The sequence below is a fragment of the Rana temporaria genome, chromosome 2 (genome assembly GCF_905171775.1).
Source record: "Rana temporaria chromosome 2, aRanTem1.1, whole genome shotgun sequence".
Classification (NCBI taxonomy): Eukaryota; Metazoa; Chordata; class Amphibia; order Anura; family Ranidae; genus Rana; species Rana temporaria.
In genome coordinates this window covers 231,041,182-231,062,988 of record NC_053490.1, presented here as the reverse complement: position 1 = coordinate 231,062,988, position 21,807 = coordinate 231,041,182, and the positions used below count along the sequence as shown (strand labels likewise).

The window sequence follows — 21,807 nt, the reverse complement described above, 5'->3', positions numbered from 1 at the left end:
TTGAAAATTTCCTTGTGGTATCTCTTGTGGTGGTATCAGTGATTAATTTATATTTTTCGTGGTTTTCTTTAGTGGAGTTTCTTCTCCAGGCGCCTTCCGCTCTCCTGCGTTCTTGTTTCAATGACGTGAGAGTGTCATTGAACCAGCTGGAGTTGTTTTTACCGATAAGGGCTCTTTGTTTTGTGGCGATTATATCTGCGGTTTGCAGCAAAGCTTTGTTAATGGCGTTAAGAATTTCTGCTGGGGATTGAGTTTGTTTTATTTCTGTCATATTATTTAATAGGGTATTACTATTTTTAAAGTGTTCAGAGCGAAGTTTCTTCATAGACAGACCAGCGTGCACTCGCAGACCAACAGTCCAGCGTGCACTCGCAGACCAACAGTCCAGCGTGCACTCGCAGACCAACAGTCCAGCGTGCACTCGCAGACCAACAGTCCAGCGTGCACTCGCAGACCAACAGACCAGCGTGCACTCGCAGACCAGCGTGCACCCACAATACACAGGTACTACTGATCCACACTAGGGATGAGCCGAACATACCCGGGTTCGGTTCGCACCAGAACGTTCGAACAGACCGCGGGTTCGCACGAACATTTAGAACCCCATTGAAGTCTATGGGACTCGAACGTTCGAATTCAAAAACGCTAATTTTAAAGACCAATATTCAATTTAATGTTGAAAAACGTCTTTCAGAACCCGGGTCTTGACCCAGGGAACATGTATCAATGGAATTTTTTTTTTTTTAAAACTACCGTTTTTCCGGAGCAGCAATTTTAATGATGCTTAAAGTAAAAAAAAAAAAATGAAAAATTCCTTCAAATATCACACCTGCTGTGTGTCTATAGTAGTGGCACGTGTTTAGAAATGTCCCTGCACAACATGAAATTATTATAAGAACAAGGTAATTTAATACTGCTTGCGCACGTGCTGTGTGGCAACAATATCTCGATTATTTTAGGGGTGGTGGGGGGGGCCATTATTTTTTTGTGAAAGCAAAATTGTAGAAAAAAGGGCACCCCTCAAACATACTGTAATTGGAGCGCAACAAAGAGCCACGTGCAAAGTATTGCATCAAAAATTGTTATTAGGTGCCCCTGTTAAACAGGGGCAGAAAAATTAGGCCTTAGGCACTGGTGGCGGAGCACAGAAAAACAAAATTTCTTACTAGCTATCAGCAAGAAAAGTGAGGAGGAGAAGGGTATTCCATCATCAGCATAACAGGACAGTCACTCAGCATCAGCAGTCTCAAAGGGATCTGACATTTCAACAAAAAATTCTTATTCAGTAACATCAGCATCAGGTGCTTGGTAGCTGGTGTTGATCCAAGCCTGATTCATTTTGATGAAGGTCAGTCGATCAACAGAGTCGGTGGAGAGGCGCACCCTGTGATCGGTCACAAAGCCTTTAGCAGTACTGAATGTGCGTTCTGAAAGAACACTGGATGCAGGGCAAGCCAGTAGCTCAATTGCGTACTGTGCAAGCTCTGGCCAGTGATCCATCCTCAAGACCCAGTAAGCCAGAGGATTTTCCGTGGGGAAGGTGTCCAAGTCGGATCTTGCCGCTAGGTATTCCCGGACCATGTAAACCAGACGCTGGCGATGGTTGCTGGAACCGGTCAGACCTTGGGGCTGCGGACTAAAAAATTGTCTGAACGCATCGGTCAGACGGCCACTTTCTCCACCGCTCCTTCTCTGACTCACCGAAGCCTCAGCAAGACGTTGTCCAGGGCCAGGTTTTGGTAATCCCCCCGGTTCTGGGAACGCATTGCACAGACCCTTCTGCAAGGCCTCCCGCAGAAGTTTCATCTTCTGCTCCCTCTGCGATGGCAACATAAGATCCGCTACCTTACTCTTGTAACGTGGATCAAGGAGAGTTGCCAGCCAGTAATGATCCCTCTCCTTGATAGCACGTACACAAGGATCCTTACGAGGCTTTGCAGGATCAGGGAGGCCATGCAGCGTAGGTTTGCAGAGGCATTCGGGGCAGAGTCCTCTGGGTCACTGAGGACGACAGGATCCGCAGCCACCTCATCCCAGCCACGTAAAAGTCCACGTGTTCCTTGGGACTGTAAATGATCCCTTGAAGACTGCTGCTGTTGATGCTGAGTGCTAGGCTCCACCTCCATGCTGCTGATACAATCATCATCCTCCTCCTCATCCTCCTCCTCCTCTTCCTGTGTTCTAGGTGGGCAAGCAGGAACAGTGTCTGGATAAAGGGGGCCTTGAGAGGTAAGGAAGTCCTCCTCTTCCTCCCTCTGTTCTGCCTCAAGGGCCCTGTCCATTATTCCACGTAGGGTGTGCTCCAACATGTGAATAAGCGGGACTGTCTCACTGATGCATGCACTGTCACTGCTCACCATCCTCGTGGCCTCCTCAAATGGTGACAGGACAGTGCATGCATCCCTGATCAAGGCCCACTGGCGTGGTGAAAAAACCCCAAGCTCCCCTGAGCCAGTTCTGCTGCCATATTGGCACAGGTACTCATTGATGGCCCTCTGCTGCGTGTGCAGCCGCTGCAGCATGGCCAACGTAGAGTCCCATCTGGTGGGCATGTCACAGATTGGGCGGTTCTTGGGCAGGTTGTATTCCCTCTGGAGGTCTGTCAGCCGAGCAGTGGCATTATATGACCTCCGGAAATGCACACAGACTTTCCTGGCCTGCTTCAGGACATCCTGTAAGCCCGGGTACCTGCCCAAGAACCGCTGCACCACCAAATTGAGAACATGCGCAAAACAGGGCACATGGGTGAGTTTTCCCTGTCGCAGGGCAGAGAGGAGGTTGGTGCCATTATCGCTGACCACCATTCCAGGCTTCAGCTGGCGTGGCGTCAACCACCTCTGAGCCTGCCCCTGCAGAGCTGAAAGAACCTCTTCCCCAGTGTGGCTCCTGTCTCCCAAGCACACCAGCTCTAGCACCGCATGGCATCCCTTGGCCTGCATTCCTGCGTAGCCCCTCGTACGCCTACGGAGCACGACTGGTTCTGAGGAAACATCACCACAGGAAGAGGCCACAGAGGAAGAAGAGGAGGGGGTGGAGGAGAGAGGTGTGTCACAAGCAGTAGTAGAGTTTTGGAGGCGTGGTGGCGGAACAACCTCCAAAACTATTGTACCTTGCCCTGCGTCCTTCCCAGCTGCCAGCAGAGTCACCCAATGGGCCGTAAAAGACAGGTAACGTCCCTGTCCATGCCTGCTGGACCATGAGTCAGCGGTAAGATGCACCTTACCACTGACCGCCCTGTCCAGCGAGGCATGGACATTGCCTTCCACATGCCGGTAGAGAGCCGGAATCGCCTTCCGTGAGAAAAAGTGGCATTTGGATACTTGCCACTGAGGTACTGCACATTCCACAAACTCACGGAAGGGGGCAGAATCTACCAACTGAAAAGGTAACAGTTGAAGTGCTAGCAATTTTGCTAAGCTAGCATTCAACCGCTGGGCATGAGGATGGCTGGGAGTGTACTTTTTTCGGCACTGCAGCAGCCGGGGCAGGGAAATTTGTCTGGTACTATCAGTAGATTGCCCGCATGTACTACCACTACTAGGTTGTGACACACCTATTTCTACAACTTCAGTGCAGGCTTCAGAGAGGACTGGGGGTCTAGTGGGGTTGGAGGTCACAGAAGGGCAAGGGGAGGTACGCTTTGGTCTTTGGTGTGGGTCTTTCTGGTATGCTTGCCAACGAGCTGCATGGCAGCTCGACATATGTCTGGACAAGCATGTGGTGCCCAAGCGGGTGATGTTTTGGCCACGCGAGATACGCTTGAGATATATGTTGCAAACAGCAAAGGTATGATCTGATGGACATGTTTCAAAAAAGGCCCACACCAAAGAACTTTTGCTGTACCGTTGAGACACAGCAGTGCCACGTAATGCCGTTGGTGTGCTGCCCTTAAGCTGACCCCTGGAGGGCATCCTGCCTCTTTGGAGATGTGCCTGTGCCTCCTCCTCCTCTTCCTCCTCCTCTCTCCTATCAGACACCCAGGTAGAGTCAGTGACCTCATCATCCCCTCCCTCCTCATCATCACTGTCGACAACCTGGCAGTATGCTCCAGCTGTCCCTCTCGGCCACCCCCTCTCCCTGGGCTCACATCAATGCCTTCCTCTATCTGTGTTCCGTCATCAGAGTCTTCAAAACGCTGAAATCTTCATGCAGCATGTACCCAACACTGTGTTGGAACAGTTCGGGGGAGTCCTCAGGAGGACACAGTGGGACTAGGGAAGGATTGTGTGATGCCATTGTGCAGAGGGAAGAGGACGCCTTGGCAGCTGCTTTGCCAGACAAACTATGATCAGTCTGTGTGAGAGAGGATGAGGACGGCTTGGTCATCCACTCCACTAATTTCTCTGCATGTTGAGGCTCAACACGGCCAGCTCCCGAAGCGACCACGTGCTGAAGAGGATGCACCACATCCACCACCAGCGTTACCTCTAGATGCAGAGCCTGGTTGCCCTTGTGACTCTCTGCCTCTCTTTGTCCTTCCAGCCATATTTATGCGTTCAGGTGCTATGTAACAAAACAGACGCAGTCACACCAACTGCATTCAGGTGTTAGTAAACTGCACACACGCAGTAAGAGCGACTGCATTCAGGTGCTACATAACAAAATAGTCACAGTCACACCGACTGCGTTCAGGTGTTAGGTGTTAGTAAACTGCACACACGCAGTAAGAGCGACTGCGTTCAGGTGCTATGTAACAAAACAGATGCAGTCACACCAACTGCGTTCAGGTGTTAGTAAACTGCACACACGCAGTAAGAGCGACTGCGTTCAGGTGCTATGTAACAAAATAGTCTCAGTGACACCGACTGCGTTCAGGTGTTAGTAAACTGCACACACGCAGTAAGAGCGACTGCGTTCAGGTGCTATATAACAAAATAGTCGCAGTCACACCGACTGCGTTCAGGTGTTGGTAAACTGCACACAAGCAGTAAGAGCGACTGCGTTCAGGTGCTATGTAACAGCACACACGCAGTGACACCAACTGCGTTTAGTTGCTATTAAACAGCACACACGCAGTAAGAGCGACTGCGTTTCTGTGCAATTCAATAGCCCACTTGCATTAACAGCGACTGCGTTTCTGTGCAAATAAATTGCACACGTGCAGTAACAGGTAATGCGTGTATATGCAATTAACTAGCACACATGAATAACACTGAGTACTATGTTTAAGCTAATCCCTAATGCAGGCAATACAACACGTTAGAGCACTGCATGAAGAACAATCTCCTGCCTGACAGATACTAATAGCAGATCTAGCTGAGCTATACAGTTTATAAATATATTGACAACTCCTAGGGATGTGAATATATTCTCTACAAACTGTAGATTTAACTATACTGACTAGCCTTCCTGCTCTATCTATCTATCTATCTGATAGAAAAGACTCTCTCTCTCTCTCTCTCTCTCTCTCTCTCTCTCTCTCTCTCTCTCTCTCTCTCTCTCTCTCTCTCTCTCTCTCTCTCTCTCTCTCTCTCTCTCTCTCTCTCTCTCTCTCTCTCTCTCTCTCTCTCTCTCTCTCTCTCTCTCTCTCTCTCTCTCTCTCACACTGACTGACTGACTGACTGACTGACTGACTGACTGACTGACTGACTTCTCTAACAAAAGCCGGAACACACTACACGAGGCCGCCGTGCAGGCTGCCTTTTATAGTGTGGGGTGTGTACTAATCCCCCTGAGCCATAATTGGCCAAAGCCACCCTGGCTTTGGCCAATTATGGCTCTTTGTTTTTTGCGCGCTGTGATTGGCCAAGCATGCGGGACATACAGCATGCTTGGCCAATCATCAGCGCTCAACGCCGCAGTGAATTATGGGACGTTTTGCTTCACTCGAATTTGGCACGAACGACCCGTTTTGTTTGAGTTTCGACGAACGACCGATGTTCGAGTCGAACATACGTTCATATCGAACGCGAAGCTCATCCCTAATCCACACACACTACTCGGACAACACTCAGGTACTCGCCCTACACAGGTACTATGACCCCTGATTTGAACCTCCTGATTTTAACTCACCACTTAGTCCAGTTCCACTTGGAGAGAGTTCCAGCAAACTCAAGATGAGCAGGCTCAAAATGAGCTTGACAGGACTTTATATAGGCCTCAAGTACCTGTGACCAATTAACCACTCCCCTTAATTAGTAGGCTGAAGGAAAGAAAATAAAAGGCTGTTTAAGGCCTCATTTCCACTGGCGTTTTTACAGCCACGTTTCTGAGCGTTTTTTACAGCTTAAAAACGCCTGTCCATGTTATTCTATGGCTTCATTCCCACATAGGCGTTTTTGAGCTGCAAGTGGCATAGACGTTTTTGAGCTGTAAAAAAAACGCAGGACCAGGGCGTTCTGAAGCTCCAGAGTAGAGCTGTAAAAACGCCAGACGTTAAACGCTCAAAAACGCGACCGCGGCATTTTTAAAGCTGCAGCTCACAAAAAAAATTTTTTTTTTTTTTTTTACAAAATAAACATGGACAGGCGTTTTTAAGCTGTAAAAAATGCTAACAGTGGCTGTAAAAACGCCAGTGGAAATGAAGCCTTAAAGTGCCAGAAAAAAAGGTGTTAAAAAGCTGCAAGGAAAAAACCCAACAAGAACCTAAAATGCAACCCAGTAGTCAAAAGCAAAACGTGTTCACACTCCACTCAAGGTCTCCACTGTATAGCCTCCAACCAACAAGACTGGTGTGATTCCTGTCTGAATTGCATGCGGTTTCGCGCACCACATCAGCGTGAATCGGTACTTAAAGTGGATGTAAACCTAATTCCTGAAATTTGAGCTGAGCACATATATCTGCAGTATTTTGTTATGTCTCTTAAGAGCTAAGTCACAACAGTTCCTCTGTTAGCCAGATAAATCCTTACAAATCCTCTGACACATCAGATAAAAGCAGCCTGACATTTCTGTCAGGGCAGGTTGCTGAAATAGATTAGCAGGGAGCTGACCCTGTTACAAAACACCTCTGAGAGTCTCTGCCATGTGGAGAGGGGGTTTGTGCCTTTCCTCCAATCAACAATTGTAGCTATCTTGGCTTTATGGCCAGACATCACACTCTGTGTTAAACAGGAAGAGAAAATCTCCTAACGGGAGCTCAACTTTCTAAACAGTATATAAATGTGAAGACAACAGATATACATGTAAAACCTATGTATAGAGATTTGTTTCATCTTTGTGTCATCTGAGGTGGTTCACTTCACTGGGTATATGGAGGGTTTACATCCACTTTAGGGCATATATCTTTTCTTCTTAAAAAAATCAATGTTATACTTGCCTGTTGTGTTCAATGGTAGTGCAGAGTGGCCCCTTGTGCCCTCTGCTGGGGTCCCCCATCGATGCTCTGTGTCACGATCGCTACCGTGCCAAACAGACAGCGAGGCGTGGTCACGCCCCAAGTGGCTCTGGGTGGGATTGAACCCAGGACCTCTCCATTGCAGCTCCAGGTCTTTGCCTCTGAGCCACTTCTCAAGTTGATATTCTGCTTGCTGTCCGTCGGAGCCTGGTTCTGAACTATGTGCTGATTGCCTGTCTCTGGATCTCCCTACAATCTGCACTTGTCTATCCTGGTCCAGCTGAGGCAGGTTTCCTAATCAACCAGGGTATAAAGCCCTGCCTCACTATGAGGGAGGTGTCAGTTCATTGTTCTGATTGTCTTGTCTGTGCCAACGGTTCCTGTGGTTGTCTTCAGCTACAAGACTGACCCCGGCTTCTGACCCTTTTGGCTTACGTACCCTGGAATGCTGCTGTCTCCTGCCCTTTGACCCCAGCCTGTACTTTCAGACTTTCCCTGCCTTCTCCAGCCCTTGACCCACGGCTTGTGCCCCGGACTTGTCTTTGGTTCCTGTCTGCAAACCCTGAACTTTCCGTCAGTAGTTACCTGACCCTCAGCTGTCATCAGTGTACCCCGTCTGCTCAGCTACAAGACTGACCCTGGCTTCTGACCTTACTCTGAATTCTGGAATCCTGGGCCACGGCTATACTTGACTATCCTTGGCTAATCCCTATCTAGCCCCGTGCACAGACTCACAGCCCAGGTAGTGTCTTACCTTATTACCGTGGGCTGTGTGTACCTGCAAGGGTGAGCTTACAAATCTGCAAAATGGACTCCACTCAAGGTAAGCCCTCACACTCTGCTTCCCCATTTTTTTTTCGTGTCCCCGTATAGCAAACTGCACTATGGGGGCATTTGTGTGGGCAAGTATAGTATATAAATATGTAGCGCTACCCCCGAAGGAGCCGCTGGTAATTGATTGGGCCAGTACTCTGCTTTAAGGCCCCTTTCACATTGAGGCGTTATTACCACGTTTTAGCACTAAAATTACCGCACAAATACCGCATTAAAAATGCCTGCCATGTATCAGTGTATCCTTTCACACTGAGGCGTTGCGCTGGCTGTGCGCTGAAAAAAATCCTGCAAACCGCTTTTTTGGAGCATCTTTGGGGGGGGGGGGGGAAATAGCGCTGTAAAAACGCATATTCCCATTGAAATGAATGGGTACCGCTATAAAACCGCGGTAATACCGCTTTAAATAATGCCCAAAGCTGTGGAAAGGTCACCTGACCGCAGTAGTGTGAAGGATTCTGGGAAACCAGGAAATCCTGTGGGGAGAAGGGAGTAATACAGAGAAGGCAAGTCAGTACAGCATGGAGGAACAAGCTGCTGTGATTCAGCCATCAGCTGCAGGAGCAGCTACAGAAGAAACCTCTGGTAGTGGAGATCCAGAGGAGTTTATTGATACCATGCGCAGGCACCCTGAACTCTGGGACAAAAAGCACACATGGTACTCAAACCGGCTGAAGAAAAAGGCTGGGTGGGATGATGTTGCTGATCATCACATCGCTGATTGGAAGACATTATCTCCCAAAAGAAAAGCTGAAAAATGTAAGTAGTTAAAATCCCAATCTAGTCCCTATTTCCAATTCCTTATCCCTTGTCCCGTTATTCATCCCAAACCCCCACCCCTCATAATACTAAACTCCCATCCCTATCCCTAATCCCACCCCTCATAATCCTGCACTCCCTATCCCTAATATCACCCGTCATAATACCAAACTCCCATCCCTATCCCTAATCCCACCCCTCATAATCCTGCACTCCCATCCCTATCCCTAATATCACCCCTCATAATACCAAACTCCCATCCCTATCCCTAATCCCACCCCTCATAATCCTGCACTCCCATCCCTATCCCTAATATCACCCCTCATAATACCAAACTCCCATTACTATCCCTAATCCCACCCCTCATAATCCTGCACTCCCATCCCTAATCCCACCCCTCATAATCCTGCACTCCTTATCCTGAATATCACCCCTCATAATACCAAACTCCCATCCCCATCCCTAATCCCAATACTTCTAACCCTAATCCCACTCCTTCATGCCCAATACTTCTAACCCTAATCCCACTCCTCCATGCTCAATACGTCTAAACCTAATCCCACTCCTCCATGCCCAATACTTCTAACCCTAATTCCACTCCCCCATACCTAATACTCCTAACCCTAATCCCACTCCTCCATGCCCAATACTTCTAACCCTAATCCCACTCCTCCATGCCCAATACTTCTAACCCTCACCCTAATTCCACTCCCCCATACCTAATACTTCTAACCCTAATTCCATTTCCCCATACCTAATACTTCTAACCCCAATCCCACTCCTCCAAGCCCAATACTTCTAACCCCAATCCCACTCCTCCAAGCCCAATACTTCTAACCCTAATCCCACTCCTCCATGCCCAATACTTCTAACCCTAACCCTAATCCCACTCCTCCATGCCCAATACTTCTAACCCTAATCCCACTCCTCCATGCCCAATACTTTTAACCCTAATCCCACTCCTCCATGCCCAATACTTCTAACCCTAATCCCACGCCTCCATGCCCAATACTTCTAACCCTAATCCCACTCCTCCATGCCCAATACTTCTAACCCTAATCCCACTCCTCCATGCCCAATACTTCTATCTATAACCTTAATCCCACTCCTCCGTTACAAACACTCTTAACACTATACCATCACTGATAGTCCAAACCCCCTTCCTAATCGTATCATTGTACATTTGACTTTAATGTAATGATTAAATTATTGTTTTAATTTTTTCTGAATCTAACAAATATGACTGACTCAAAACAATGTTTCAATAATCATTTTATTATTGCATATAAAATTGGTGATTTCTTCCATGCCTATAATGGAAAAAAAACATTCAAAATTATGAAGGTAATATCTATTCTCAAAGATAGTAAAGTATGTAAATTGGGAGTTTAGATCATGTTTTCTTGCCAACTGAGTGCCCCAGCCGGACTCATAAAGTAGTCTGCAAAAGCATCTCTAATTGTAAATCCCACTATAGGTCCACATACATGAAGGAATTCGGCTGGTTCAATATTGTGTGACAGTGTATCCTCAAAATTTACTCCATCCCTCTCTCACCAAATTATGTAATATACACGCGGCCTTGATTACCTTACATGCGTTTTCTATGTTAAGGTTAATTGGTTTTAGAAAAATGTGCCACTTGTTGGCCACTATACCGAAAGCACATTCTACAAGTCTACGTGCCCGACACAGCCTGTAATTGAAGATCCTCTTTCGCGTATCTAAATTTCTCAGTGAATATGGTTTCATGAGATGTTCATGAATAGCAAAAGCATCGTCTGCTACAAAGACAAATGGCATATCGGGTCCCTCTGTTCCGGGCAATGGTCGGTTAACTGGTAAATCCAATTCATTAAAAGCAAGACGTTTTCCAAATTTACTATGTTGGAAAATGGCAGAGTCTGCACTGCTCCCAAACGATCCTATAAAATAAATTTGTAATCTGCATCGACCACAGCCATTAAAACAGAAACATACTTTTTTATAATTATAATACTGGCTACCGCTATGGCATGGTTTTATTAGCCTAATATGTTTTCCATCAATAGCTCCTAAACAGTTTGGAAAATTTGTCTTGTTCAAAAATCGCTGGGCAACATCTTCCCATTTTTCCTTATTTGGAATAGGCATAAATTAACTTCTCAGATTCCAGATTGCATCACAAGTTTCCTTTACAATTTTACTTATGGTTGATATCCCTATCCGAAATTCATATTGTAGTGAGGAGTAGGTATTTCCCGTTGCAAGATATCTGAAAAACATATAATTCTATATTTCAGTGAAAATGATCAAACAACGTTGGAAGACGTTAAGAGACAATTTTAAAAGGGAACTTTTAAAACAACAGCAAATTAAAAGTGGGTCTGGCTCCAAAAAATCAAGGATCTACTGCCACTACTACGAGTTGGAGTTCTTGAAACCAGTAATGCAAGAGAGACAGTAAGTAGTAACATTTTATTTATTATGTAAGAATTTCATTTTTTCATAATACATGTATATCATTCTTTTTTTGTGAGAACAATTTCTCAAGTGACAGCGACGATGATTTTCAATCTGAAAATCAGGATAGAAATACTCCCACTGATATTCAGCCAGCGGAAGAAGATTTACAAGACCAAGAACCACCAGAGCCCCAGAGACGATCAACCACAAGAGGAAAAAAAAATAAGAAAAATTACACTCAAGAATTTATCAATGTAGTCAGGAATCTAATAGACAGCCAGAAAGCAGAAAACAATGAAATTACTGCTTTCACAAAGAGTTTAATCCCACAAATTTCTGAGGTAAAAAAGGAATTGCAATGCGACCTCAGAATCGATATTCTAAAGATAATAAAAAGCTATCAGCAGAGAAGCCATGCTCAAAGTGTACATGATCCAACAACTGGAAAGCCTGACCCAACCCATTCGGTACACTAATCAGTGGGCGGAATCTGCTTATCGTCAATTCAGCTCAAATACACCCCAATTTAACCCCAGATTTAATCCTGCAACATATGACACACCCCCGAATTATTTTCCTCCCAATCAGGCTCCTCATCATCCTTCACCTCTTCCTCCCCCTCCTACTACTCCTCAGCCCAGCACCTCTAGGGAAGATTTGAACCATTACCCCTACTACCAAGATCTCTAGTTTGATCATTTATTACACTTTTTAGTACATTGTTTACTGCATTTTTGTGAATTTCTTTTTAAGAAAGATTTCCTAATATAATTTGTTTTGTACTGAAAATGTCTTGATGGTCAGAATTTATTTAGCAAATAAAGAGTTATATAATAAACATGTTAAGAATTATATCTTGAATGTTTTCATATTAATAACAAATGTTGCAAATTGAAATAAAAAATGTTAGTTAGGGTTAGAAGTATGGGGGAGTGGAATTAGGGTTAGGGTTAGAAGTATTGGGCATGGAGGAGTGGAATTAGGGTTAGAAGTATTGGGCATGGAGGTGTGGGGTTAGGGTTAGAAGTATTGGACATGGAGTGGGATTAGGGTTAGAAGTATTGGGCATGGAGGAGTGGGATTAGGGTTAGAAGTATTAGGTATGGGGGAGTGGGGTTAGGGTTAGAAGTATTGGGCATGGAGGAGTGGGATTAGGGTTAGAAGTATTGGGCATGGAGGTGTGGGATTAGGGTTAGAAGTATTAGGTATGGGGGAGTGGAATTAGGGTTAGGGTTAGAAGTATTGGGCATGGAGGAGTGGGATTAGGGTTAGAAGTATTGGGCATGGAGGTGTGGGATTAGGGTTAGAAGTATTGGGCATGGAGGAGTGGGATTAGGGTTAGTAGCATTGGGCATGGAGGTGTGGGATTAGGGTTAGAAGTATTGGGCATGGAGGAGTGGGATTAGGGTTAGAAGTTTTGGGCATGGAGGAGTGGGGTTAGGGTTAGAAGTATTGGGCATGGAGGAGTGGGATTAGGGTTAGATGTATTGGGCATGGAGGAGTTGGATTATGGTTGATTAGAAGTATTGGGCATGGAGGAGTGGGATTTTACGGTTAGGAGTATTGTGCATGGAGGAGTGAGAGTTGTGGACTAGGAGGGGTGGGGGACTGGCATTTGGAGTGTCAATATAAAACTAGGATATACTTACGTTGCAATGGTCATACGTGTGTAATTTCGGAATGCTCTCTCAGGGTGCTCTCTCAGGTCATGATAGAGTAGCACAAATTGCCCTCTATCTGAGTGCAATTGATGGATGGGATGAACCCAAAAGCGACGTTGTGACCTCTGTTGTTGTAGAATATGTTCCCAAACATGTAGCACAAATAACAGCAGCTCATGAAACTCCATCTTCTCCTAAGTCCTTCTTCCTTGACGAAAAACCAGGAAGTGAACAGGATGTGATGTAATGGGGGGTATGTCTATTAGCTGACGCTAACGCGGTAAAAACGCCATTAAAACGCATGGGCGTTAGCGCTAAAATTAGCGCGAACGCGGTAAAAAAATATAGCGTTATTACCGCGTTTTTTCAACCCCTCAATGTGAAAGGGTTCCTAACACCCCCCAATAATTTGGTCTCGCTTCCCTTGACACAGCTGTGGTCCAGTGCTGATATGAACCTCAATAATAAAAGACAGGTAAATAGACACAGATTATATTCACTTTACCTGTGGTGTCACCCGGGCATACACTGTTACACCTGCTTGGAGAATTAACAAGCCTCACAACAGATTGTGTTAAAGCAAAAGGTAACTTTACTAGAACAGGTTTTATCATTAACATGGGATCACAATTGGTAACACCCATGAGACAAGAGTTTATAAGTTGCAATCGCCTGAGAGCCTCCTGTATTGCTTCAGCAGGAGTGTCTCCTAGTGGGACTTATGCTCAGGCAACAACTTCAGCACTGAGCACCTTCCCACTTCCAGCAAACCATGTAGACCAGTGGTTCTCAACCTTTCTAGTGCCGTGACCCCTTCATAAAATTTCCCAAGTTGTGGGGACCCCTAACAGTAAAATTATTTTCGTATCGTGGATTGTCAGCACCCAAGTAATTTGCGCCCCCAACCCATGGACATTTAGTGCTTCCTTCCACTCGTACAACATTAAAACCCCTTATTGTACATTTTAGGATGTACCACTCTTTCTCTTTGTTCTCCTTTCTTTCCCTTTTATCTCTCTCTATCCTAAATTCTTGTTTTTTTCCCCCCATCCCTCTCTCTAGCCGTCTTTCTTGTTTTGAATAGAGGTATGATTTATCTGGGACCCCAGAGACCCAGAAAAACCAAGGGAAATGGGCAAGGGCTATTGGACTATGTCGGTACATAGGTAAATCAGTTATCAATAGAGTATGATAGAGGTAAAAAAGTTCAATTTATTAAAACATAAACATAACATAAATAACTTGAGAAATACACAGTGTTTTAAAATTACAGAGATGGTAGTGTAGAACAATTGATTATACGACCAACCAACACCTAATGAAGATGGTATAACGGGCCCTAGTTTGCGGGAAACGATCAGGCGGAGGAGGTCATATAGATCAGGCTCTCAACTAGTTTCGCTACTCAAAGGTAGCTTCGTCAGGAATTTTGGGTCTAAAAAATGATGACAATATATTGTTATTAACATTACATTGTTATTAACATTACAGGTTGTGTGCATATGGGTACATATGCACAGAAACACTCAAGCAATTAACAAACATATATAGCCATTAAAAGAGAATATGCAACATAGAATTCAAGGGGACGATGCGAAGACTGTGCAGCTTACTGTGAATACAGATTCACTCCTCGGAGGAGCCTAGGTCCCACGTAGAGACAAAGTCTTACATAGGTTGTGGATGGTGGAAACGCCCCCAGCATGGTGAGGATCTGTATTGACTATACATAGAGCAATAATTAGTACAGTCTGAGTGGGAAGTAAAAATAAAAATAAACTGCGCTATAAGGACCACCGTGATGGGAGTGCAGAAAAAAGTGAGTGGAAATGTGAGGAATTTGAGTGAAGGTTATCGCCAATAACCCAAAAATAGGTAAGAGATAGTGAAGCTATCCCCAGAGTCCCCAACATGAAGAACAGGGGAAAAATTAAGACTTGAACACCAAGACACAGTGATGGGCAAGGAAAAGAGTGAAAAACGAAAGGAAAGGGGGGAAGAATGAAGGAGGGGGGGGGAAGAGGGGGCAACAAGGGCATAGAATGGGGAACATAAAAAGATAAAGGAAATGGGACAAGCAAGGAAGAAACAGGGGGGGGAGCAGGGGACCAAAAGGGAAATGGGAAAATAAAGGAAGGGCAGATTAAGGGCAAAAGAAGAAGAATAGCGATCATTGTGCGGCTTTTCTCTTCCCGTGTCCCATTTATTCCCTGGATTGTTATATGATCTGTTTTTGCCCTTACAGCGTTCTGTGTTGACTTGAATAGAGCAATTCTAGTTCTGTCCCATAGGTGTCACTCCTGTTACACAACACAATTCCTCTTTCTTTTTTCACACCTTATTATAATTGGCTTTGGTTTGGGCGTTTCACTTCCTGTTAGGTACCGCCCACCTCATCGTCTCTTTCCAGGCTGTTTTGCCTGATTGATTCACGTGTGGATGGTCAGCTGTGTGCTTCAGCTGATATCCATCCACCTTCAATTCACACCAGTGTAATACCCATATTGATGTCATCCATAGGCGCCGTCCTGTGACATCACACATTTGGCCCTATTTAAAGACATGGGTCCCGGCGTTCAGGGTGATACACACCCGGCCCTGGGACATGCTGCTTGATCTACCTATTCAACTAAGTAAACTCCATGTCTGGATGCTATTGCAGATAGGGTCACTAACTATGGCTTAATTATGACTTACTGATCCATCCCTATAGGTGGTCCTAACTTTCTACCTCCATTGCTGGCATCCCTTAACTGGGCTCTCCCAGAAGTGGTTTTCTTGGCGGCTCCTTTGGTTGGTCCTCGCCCACTACTAATTAGGTCCCAGGGCACTTAAGTTTTTTGACATTATATACAGGTATGATCACCTGTTTTGTTTACTTATATTTCTTTTACCACAATTGTAGCACTGGGCACAATCACTATTTCTGCACCATGCCTTGTCCTTCTATCTCTTTTCCCGCCCCCCCCCCCCCCCCCTTTTTCCCTCTCCCCCCTCCCCCTTCCAGTCCCCTGGACCCCCCCCCAGCCTCCTCTCTCCCTTCCCCCTTTTCTTTCTCTCTCCTTTCCCGTCCTTTCCCCCCCCCCCCCCCCTTTCCGCCCCCCCCCTCCACCTTTTCCTTTCCCCCCTTCCCCCTATCCCAATTCTTTTTTTTCCTCTCCTCATCCCCTTTCCCTCCCCTCCCCTCCCCTCCCCCACCAACCTTTCCCTTCCCCTCCCTCCTTTTCAACCTTTCTCCCCTCCCCTTCCCCTGTTTCTCCCCCCCCCCCTTCCCCTGTTTCTCCCCCCACCCTCTACCTTGCAAATATTTTGCTCTATGTTTCCTTTCAATCTTTATCTTTATCCCAACATCACCTTTTCACCATTTCCTTCCCCCCCTCCCCCCTCTCCTTCTTTTCCACCTTTTTCTCCCCCTCCTTCATCTCCCCTTCCTTCTTTTCCTCCCCCCCCCCCTTTTCCCTTTCTTCCTTCCCCTTTCTTCCTCACATTTCTTGGTCTCCCCCCCCCCTTTTTGCCTTTTCTTTTTTTGCCCTTAATCTGCCCTTCCTTTATTTTTCCATTTCCCTTTCCCCTTTTGGTCCGTCCCCCCCCTGTTTCTTCATTGCTGGTCCCATTTCCTTTATCTTTTTATGTTCCCCATTCTATGCCCTTGTTTTCCCTCCCCCCTCCCCCTTATTTTTACTTCCCACTCAGACTGTACTAATTATTGCTCTATGTATAGTCAATACAGATCCTCACCATGCTGGGGGCGTTTCCACCATCCACAACCTACGTGAGACTTTGTCTCTACGTGGGGCCTAGGCTCCTCCGAGGAGTGAATCTGTATTCACAGGTAAGCTGCACAGTCTTCGCATCGTCCCCTTGAATTCTATGTTGCATATTCTCTTTTAATGGCTATATATGTTTGTTAATTGCTTGAGTGTTTCTGTGCATATGTACCCATATGCACACAACCTGTAATGTTAATAACAATATATTGTCATCATTTTTTAGACCCAAATCTCCCGACGAAGCTACCTTTGAGTAGCGAAACTAGTTGAGAGCCTGATCTATATGACCACCTCCGCCTGATCGTTGCCCGCAAACTAGGGCCCGTTATACCATCTTCATTAGGTGTTGGTTGATCGTATAATCAATTGTTCTACACTACCATCTCTGTAATTTTAAAACACTGTGTATTTCTCAAGTTATTTATGTTTTAATAAATTGAACTTTTTTACCTCTATCATACTCTATTGATAACTGATTTACCTAAGTACCGACATAGTCCAATAGCCCTTGCCCATTTCCCTTGGTTTTTCTGGGTCTCTGGGGTCCCAGATACATCTTACCTCTATTCAAATTATGATAGGATGATGGTACTTTCATGTTATGCTTTTCTTTCTTTACTGAGAGGTTTCCTTATAAGTCTTTCTTGTTTTCTCTCTCTTATTCTTTCTCTCCCTTTTTCTTTGTTCCTCCCCCTCTTTTCCTCTCCCTTCCATGTATTCTCTATTTTTGTTCCTTCTCTTACTCCTTGGTGGAAATGGGATAAGTGGATTAGGTGATTTTGATCAAGGTCATCTGCTGATCTGAGAACTGTAGTGAGGACTTTTAATGGCAACTATAATCACAGGTAGCGTTACTCACTGTGTCTCCAACTTTGTGGTGTCTTGTAGCAGTGACACCTATGCCCAAATCAGGAGATAGGGTCTCCTCCAGCCCCTCCCACTTCACATTCCTCACTAGTCAGCTGACCTCTAGTTTCTGCCCCCCAGCCATGCCATGAACTGAATGGGCAGTTGCTAAGAGGACGAGTTGGCGGTCGCAGGCTCCAGGGAGAGTGGTGCGGGCTTAAGGAACAGCCCATGATCTGGTGACCCCTGGCAAATCATCATTCGTCCCGACCCCCAGGTTGAGAACCACTGATGTAGACTCTATTAAACCCACTATTCGGCACACAGTATTTGGCAAGAATGATATATCACAGTATAATTAACTCAATATCCCCCCTTACAGTATCTAGTAAGTGGTAACAGCACTGCAAGGCCTTGCGTTAAGAATACAGTATAGTCTCTGGTCTTCTTTCTTCTGCTAGCTATTGTGTGACTGAGATTGTAATCCAAAAGGCTTTCTGATCAATAAGCAATGTAGAACAACATAGAACTGTAGTTTAAATTGTGAAAAGTATCTGTGCACTCCTTCCTAGAAACGCACCTTCAGCAGCAGTCACCAAACAATCAATCCAGGCTTAAGGCCTATGCGCATGTGACTCTATTGAACTGAACTGTTCCATGGAACTACTGGTCCCAGCAATACTATGCACTTAGTCTAGGTGTGTGAAAAGCAGTACAAAGTTCTGGGCATCAGCCCTCTCACCACACGAGGTCCAGGCAGATGGATGCCTCCGCTCCACAGGATCTCAGTCTGTTTGCTGCGAACACACTGTCACGCTGTACTGTTTCAGAGACGACCGGGAGACCTCAGTTACCTCCTCCAAGGGTCGCTGGTTTGTTCAGCACAATGTAGGCCAGAGCTCTGTGGAACACACACATACAGAGCTCTGCTGGCATGCCATGCGTCCCAGGAACAAGAGACCTAAGATGGCCACCACAGGACTTTTTATCTCCTACCCAGCATGCACTTCAGCCCCGAGTGTTCATGGGTAGGTTATTTGCATAATACCTCACCATGTTCTTGAAAAACAACAAAGATAAATTAAGTCCATTTCACATTTTAGCCACTAGATGGTGCCAAATACCAATCTATAGCATTAACCCCTTTACGCCCGCCGCACGACTATATACGTCCACAGAATGGCACGTACAGGCAGAAGGGCGTATATATACGTCCTTGCCTTCTAGCGGGTGGGGGGTCCGATCGGGACCCCCTCCACTGCGTGCGGCGGGCGGATTCCCTCTGAGAGCGATCCGGAACGACGGCGCGGCTATTCGTTTATAGCCGCTCCGTCGCGATCGCTCCCCGGAGCTGAAGAACGGGGAGAGCCGTATGCAAACACGGCTTCCCCGTGCTTCACTGTGGCGGCGTATCGATCGAGTGATACTTTTTATAAGGGAGACTCGATCGATGACGTCAGTCCTACAGCCACACCCCCCTACAGTTGTAAACACACACTAGGTGAACCCTAACTCCTACAGCGCCCCCTGTGGTTAACTCCCAAACTGCAACTGTAATTTTCACAATAAACAATGCAATTTAAATGCATTTTTTGCTGTGAAAATGACAATGGTCCCAAAAATGTGTCAAAATTGTCCGAAGTGTCCGCCATAATGTCGCAGTCACGAAAAAAATTGCTGATCGCCGCCAATAGTAGTAAAAAAATAAATTAATAAAAATGCAATAAAACTATCCCCTATTTTGTAAACGCTATAAATTTTGCGCAAACCAATCGATAAACGCATATTGCGATTTTTTTTTTTTTTTTTACCAAAAATAGGTAGAAGAATACGTATTGGCCTAAACTGAGGAAAAAAAAATGTTTATATATGTTTTTGGGGGATATTTATTACAGCAAAAAGTAAAAAATATTGAATTTTTTTTCAAAATTGTCGCTCTATTTTTGTTTATAGCGCAAAAAATAACCGCAGAGGTGATCAAATACCACCAAAATAAAGTTCTATTTGTGGGGAAAAAAGGACGCCAATTTTGTTTGGGAGCCACGTCGCACGACCGCGCAATTGTCTGTTAAAGCGACGCAGTGCCGAATCGCAAAACCTGGCCTGGGCATTTAGCTGCCTAAAGGCCTGGGGCTTAAGTGGTTAATCATGAAATATCATTACACAAGATTAAAAGTCAAAAATGCCCCCGCTACAAACTCCCCCTGCTTTGACTTTTTGGTCCCCAAAGACATTCAAAATGTTGTCTCTGTTACACATTTTTGCCTCTAGGCGGTTGCATAAGTCTGACAGAGGAGCCTCCCACCAATTCTCATGTGATGGGGAGCTGTTCTGTGCACTCGCAGCTTTCACTATTGAATCTAGTACAGATGTGTCAAGGGGTGAGATGTGGTCGAGGCTTTCTGAATCAGCAACAGAAGCACCAGGCATCTCAGAATTTCTTCTTGCAGCAGGGCACATCTCTTTAGAGCATTTTTCCAGCTGGTCATAGGTCGGTCTCTTGGATTGAGAAATTACTCTTTGTTTCCTTTGCTTCACTGGTGCTGACACCGAAGGCTCACTGGCCACCTTTTCCTGTTTAGCCATTTTCTTCTCATGCAGTTTAGTTGCTTTTGTCTTTGTTGTGGATCCTCTTCCATCCACCATGGAAGAGGGAGGCATCTCTGGCTTTTCTGTTGGCAGAGAAGATAAGGGATTACATCTGAGGACACCAGGGGCTAACAGCTGCTTTACCAGATCTGTGTTTGTCCCTATGATTAGCGGACTGCTTGGGGACCCTGGCAACCGAGGACACACAATAACTAGCGTGTCAAAGTCCTGAGGCTTCCCATTCCTCAATGGGTCACATGATTCGCAGATATCCGTCACAAGGGTAATCTTCTGCTTGAATACCCTGAATCTCCATATCTTCCAACTTTTGCAGGGGCATGTATGACAAATACCTCTTGTAAAAGCCCCTGGTCAACAAGGTTACTTGAGCACCTGAATCGAGGAGGGCTCTAGTGTAGATTCCTTCAACCAGGACAGGCACTATGGACGAAGGGCCTAATAACTGGGCAGGAAGCCTGTTGGGAGCATCTGGAACAATAGGCTGGCATGACTGAACTCGTGCTTCCTTCAGCTTCTGGCGTTGGGGATGCCTTTTCTGGCGTCGCTTGGAGGGCCGATAAGCATTGCTCACTAAGATGACATAAACTGTGGGTCTTCTCCGTTGCTCCCTCTCAGTTTCAGGGAATGTACTTCTTGAAGGCCCAGATCGTCTCTCTACCCTTGGGTCACTTCTTTGAGGTCTACACCAGTCTTCTGTTTCCCTCGGGCTATCACATAATCGCTGGTAGTGACCCACACCTCCACAGCTAAAACAGACACCTTGGTTTGTTGGCCCCTGGCGAGGTGCAGCAAACGAGATTGGGGGTACATTCTGCCCTTTGGCACCATTGTCGGATAGCTCAGTATGTTTTGTTGTCGGCCGGTTAATCGCCTCCAGCATCTGGGCTACTTGTATCTTCAGTGCAGCTATCTCAGACCTGACATCCAATGCATCGGTCACCATCTCCATTATTCTGGACAGTCCTCAGACCCCCGATCTCTGAATCGCTATCAGTTGTGTTGACCATTCTGACTCCCACAACAGATTCAGACTTCTGACTTGTGCTTCCACTCCCTTTCCACCTCCATATTAGCTGCTTCGCCAGTTTTTTCTATGAGTACTTCATCTGGAATGGAAGGATCGTCTAGATACTGCCTTAGCTGAAACTTGACACAGTCACTCCTCAGCCCTGTGGTCACGGTCCTCAGGAATTTCTTTTGGATCGGTTCAGTCCCGAAGTGTTCATCCGAGTCTTCTCCCTGTGAGGCCAACAACAGGCGGTCCTTCAGCTCAATAGCCCTGAACAGGAAATTCTAAGGAGTTTCTCCACTGTCCTGTGGCAGATTTATCAGTTGGTGATAAAGTTCAGAAGCATTTTCCTTCTTGAAGTGTCTTTTTAATATTCTCCTAAGTTGCACTAGGGTTAGTCCATTCTTCATTTCCAGCATATTTCTGAGGCTTAGGCCAGGACTAATGGCTTCTACCACGGCTTCCACAATCTCGGACTCCAGTATACCCTTTCTGTAGCCCCATGTCGATCTGACGCATAAGGTTTGTATAGGACATGGAAAAAAGGGGTGGAGATAAGGGTCGTCTAATGTGAGTCACCCTCACTGCGCGTAGCTGGAG

At 45.8% G+C, this 21,807-nt stretch overlaps 1 protein-coding gene across 1 annotated transcript in view; it reads left to right on the top strand.

Moving 5' to 3' along the window:
• The first annotated feature begins 9,927 nt into the window (after positions 1-9,927).
• Positions 9,928-21,807, top strand: part of LOC120926541 (putative uncharacterized protein DDB_G0271982) — a 34,514-nt gene continuing 22,634 nt past the window's right edge. Inside the window, exon 1 of the mRNA XM_040336600.1 lies at positions 9,928-11,308. Within this exon, the coding sequence (XP_040192534.1) occupies positions 11,154-11,308 (155 nt within the window). The 5' untranslated portion in view covers positions 9,928-11,153. The remainder of the gene's footprint in view (positions 11,309-21,807) is intronic.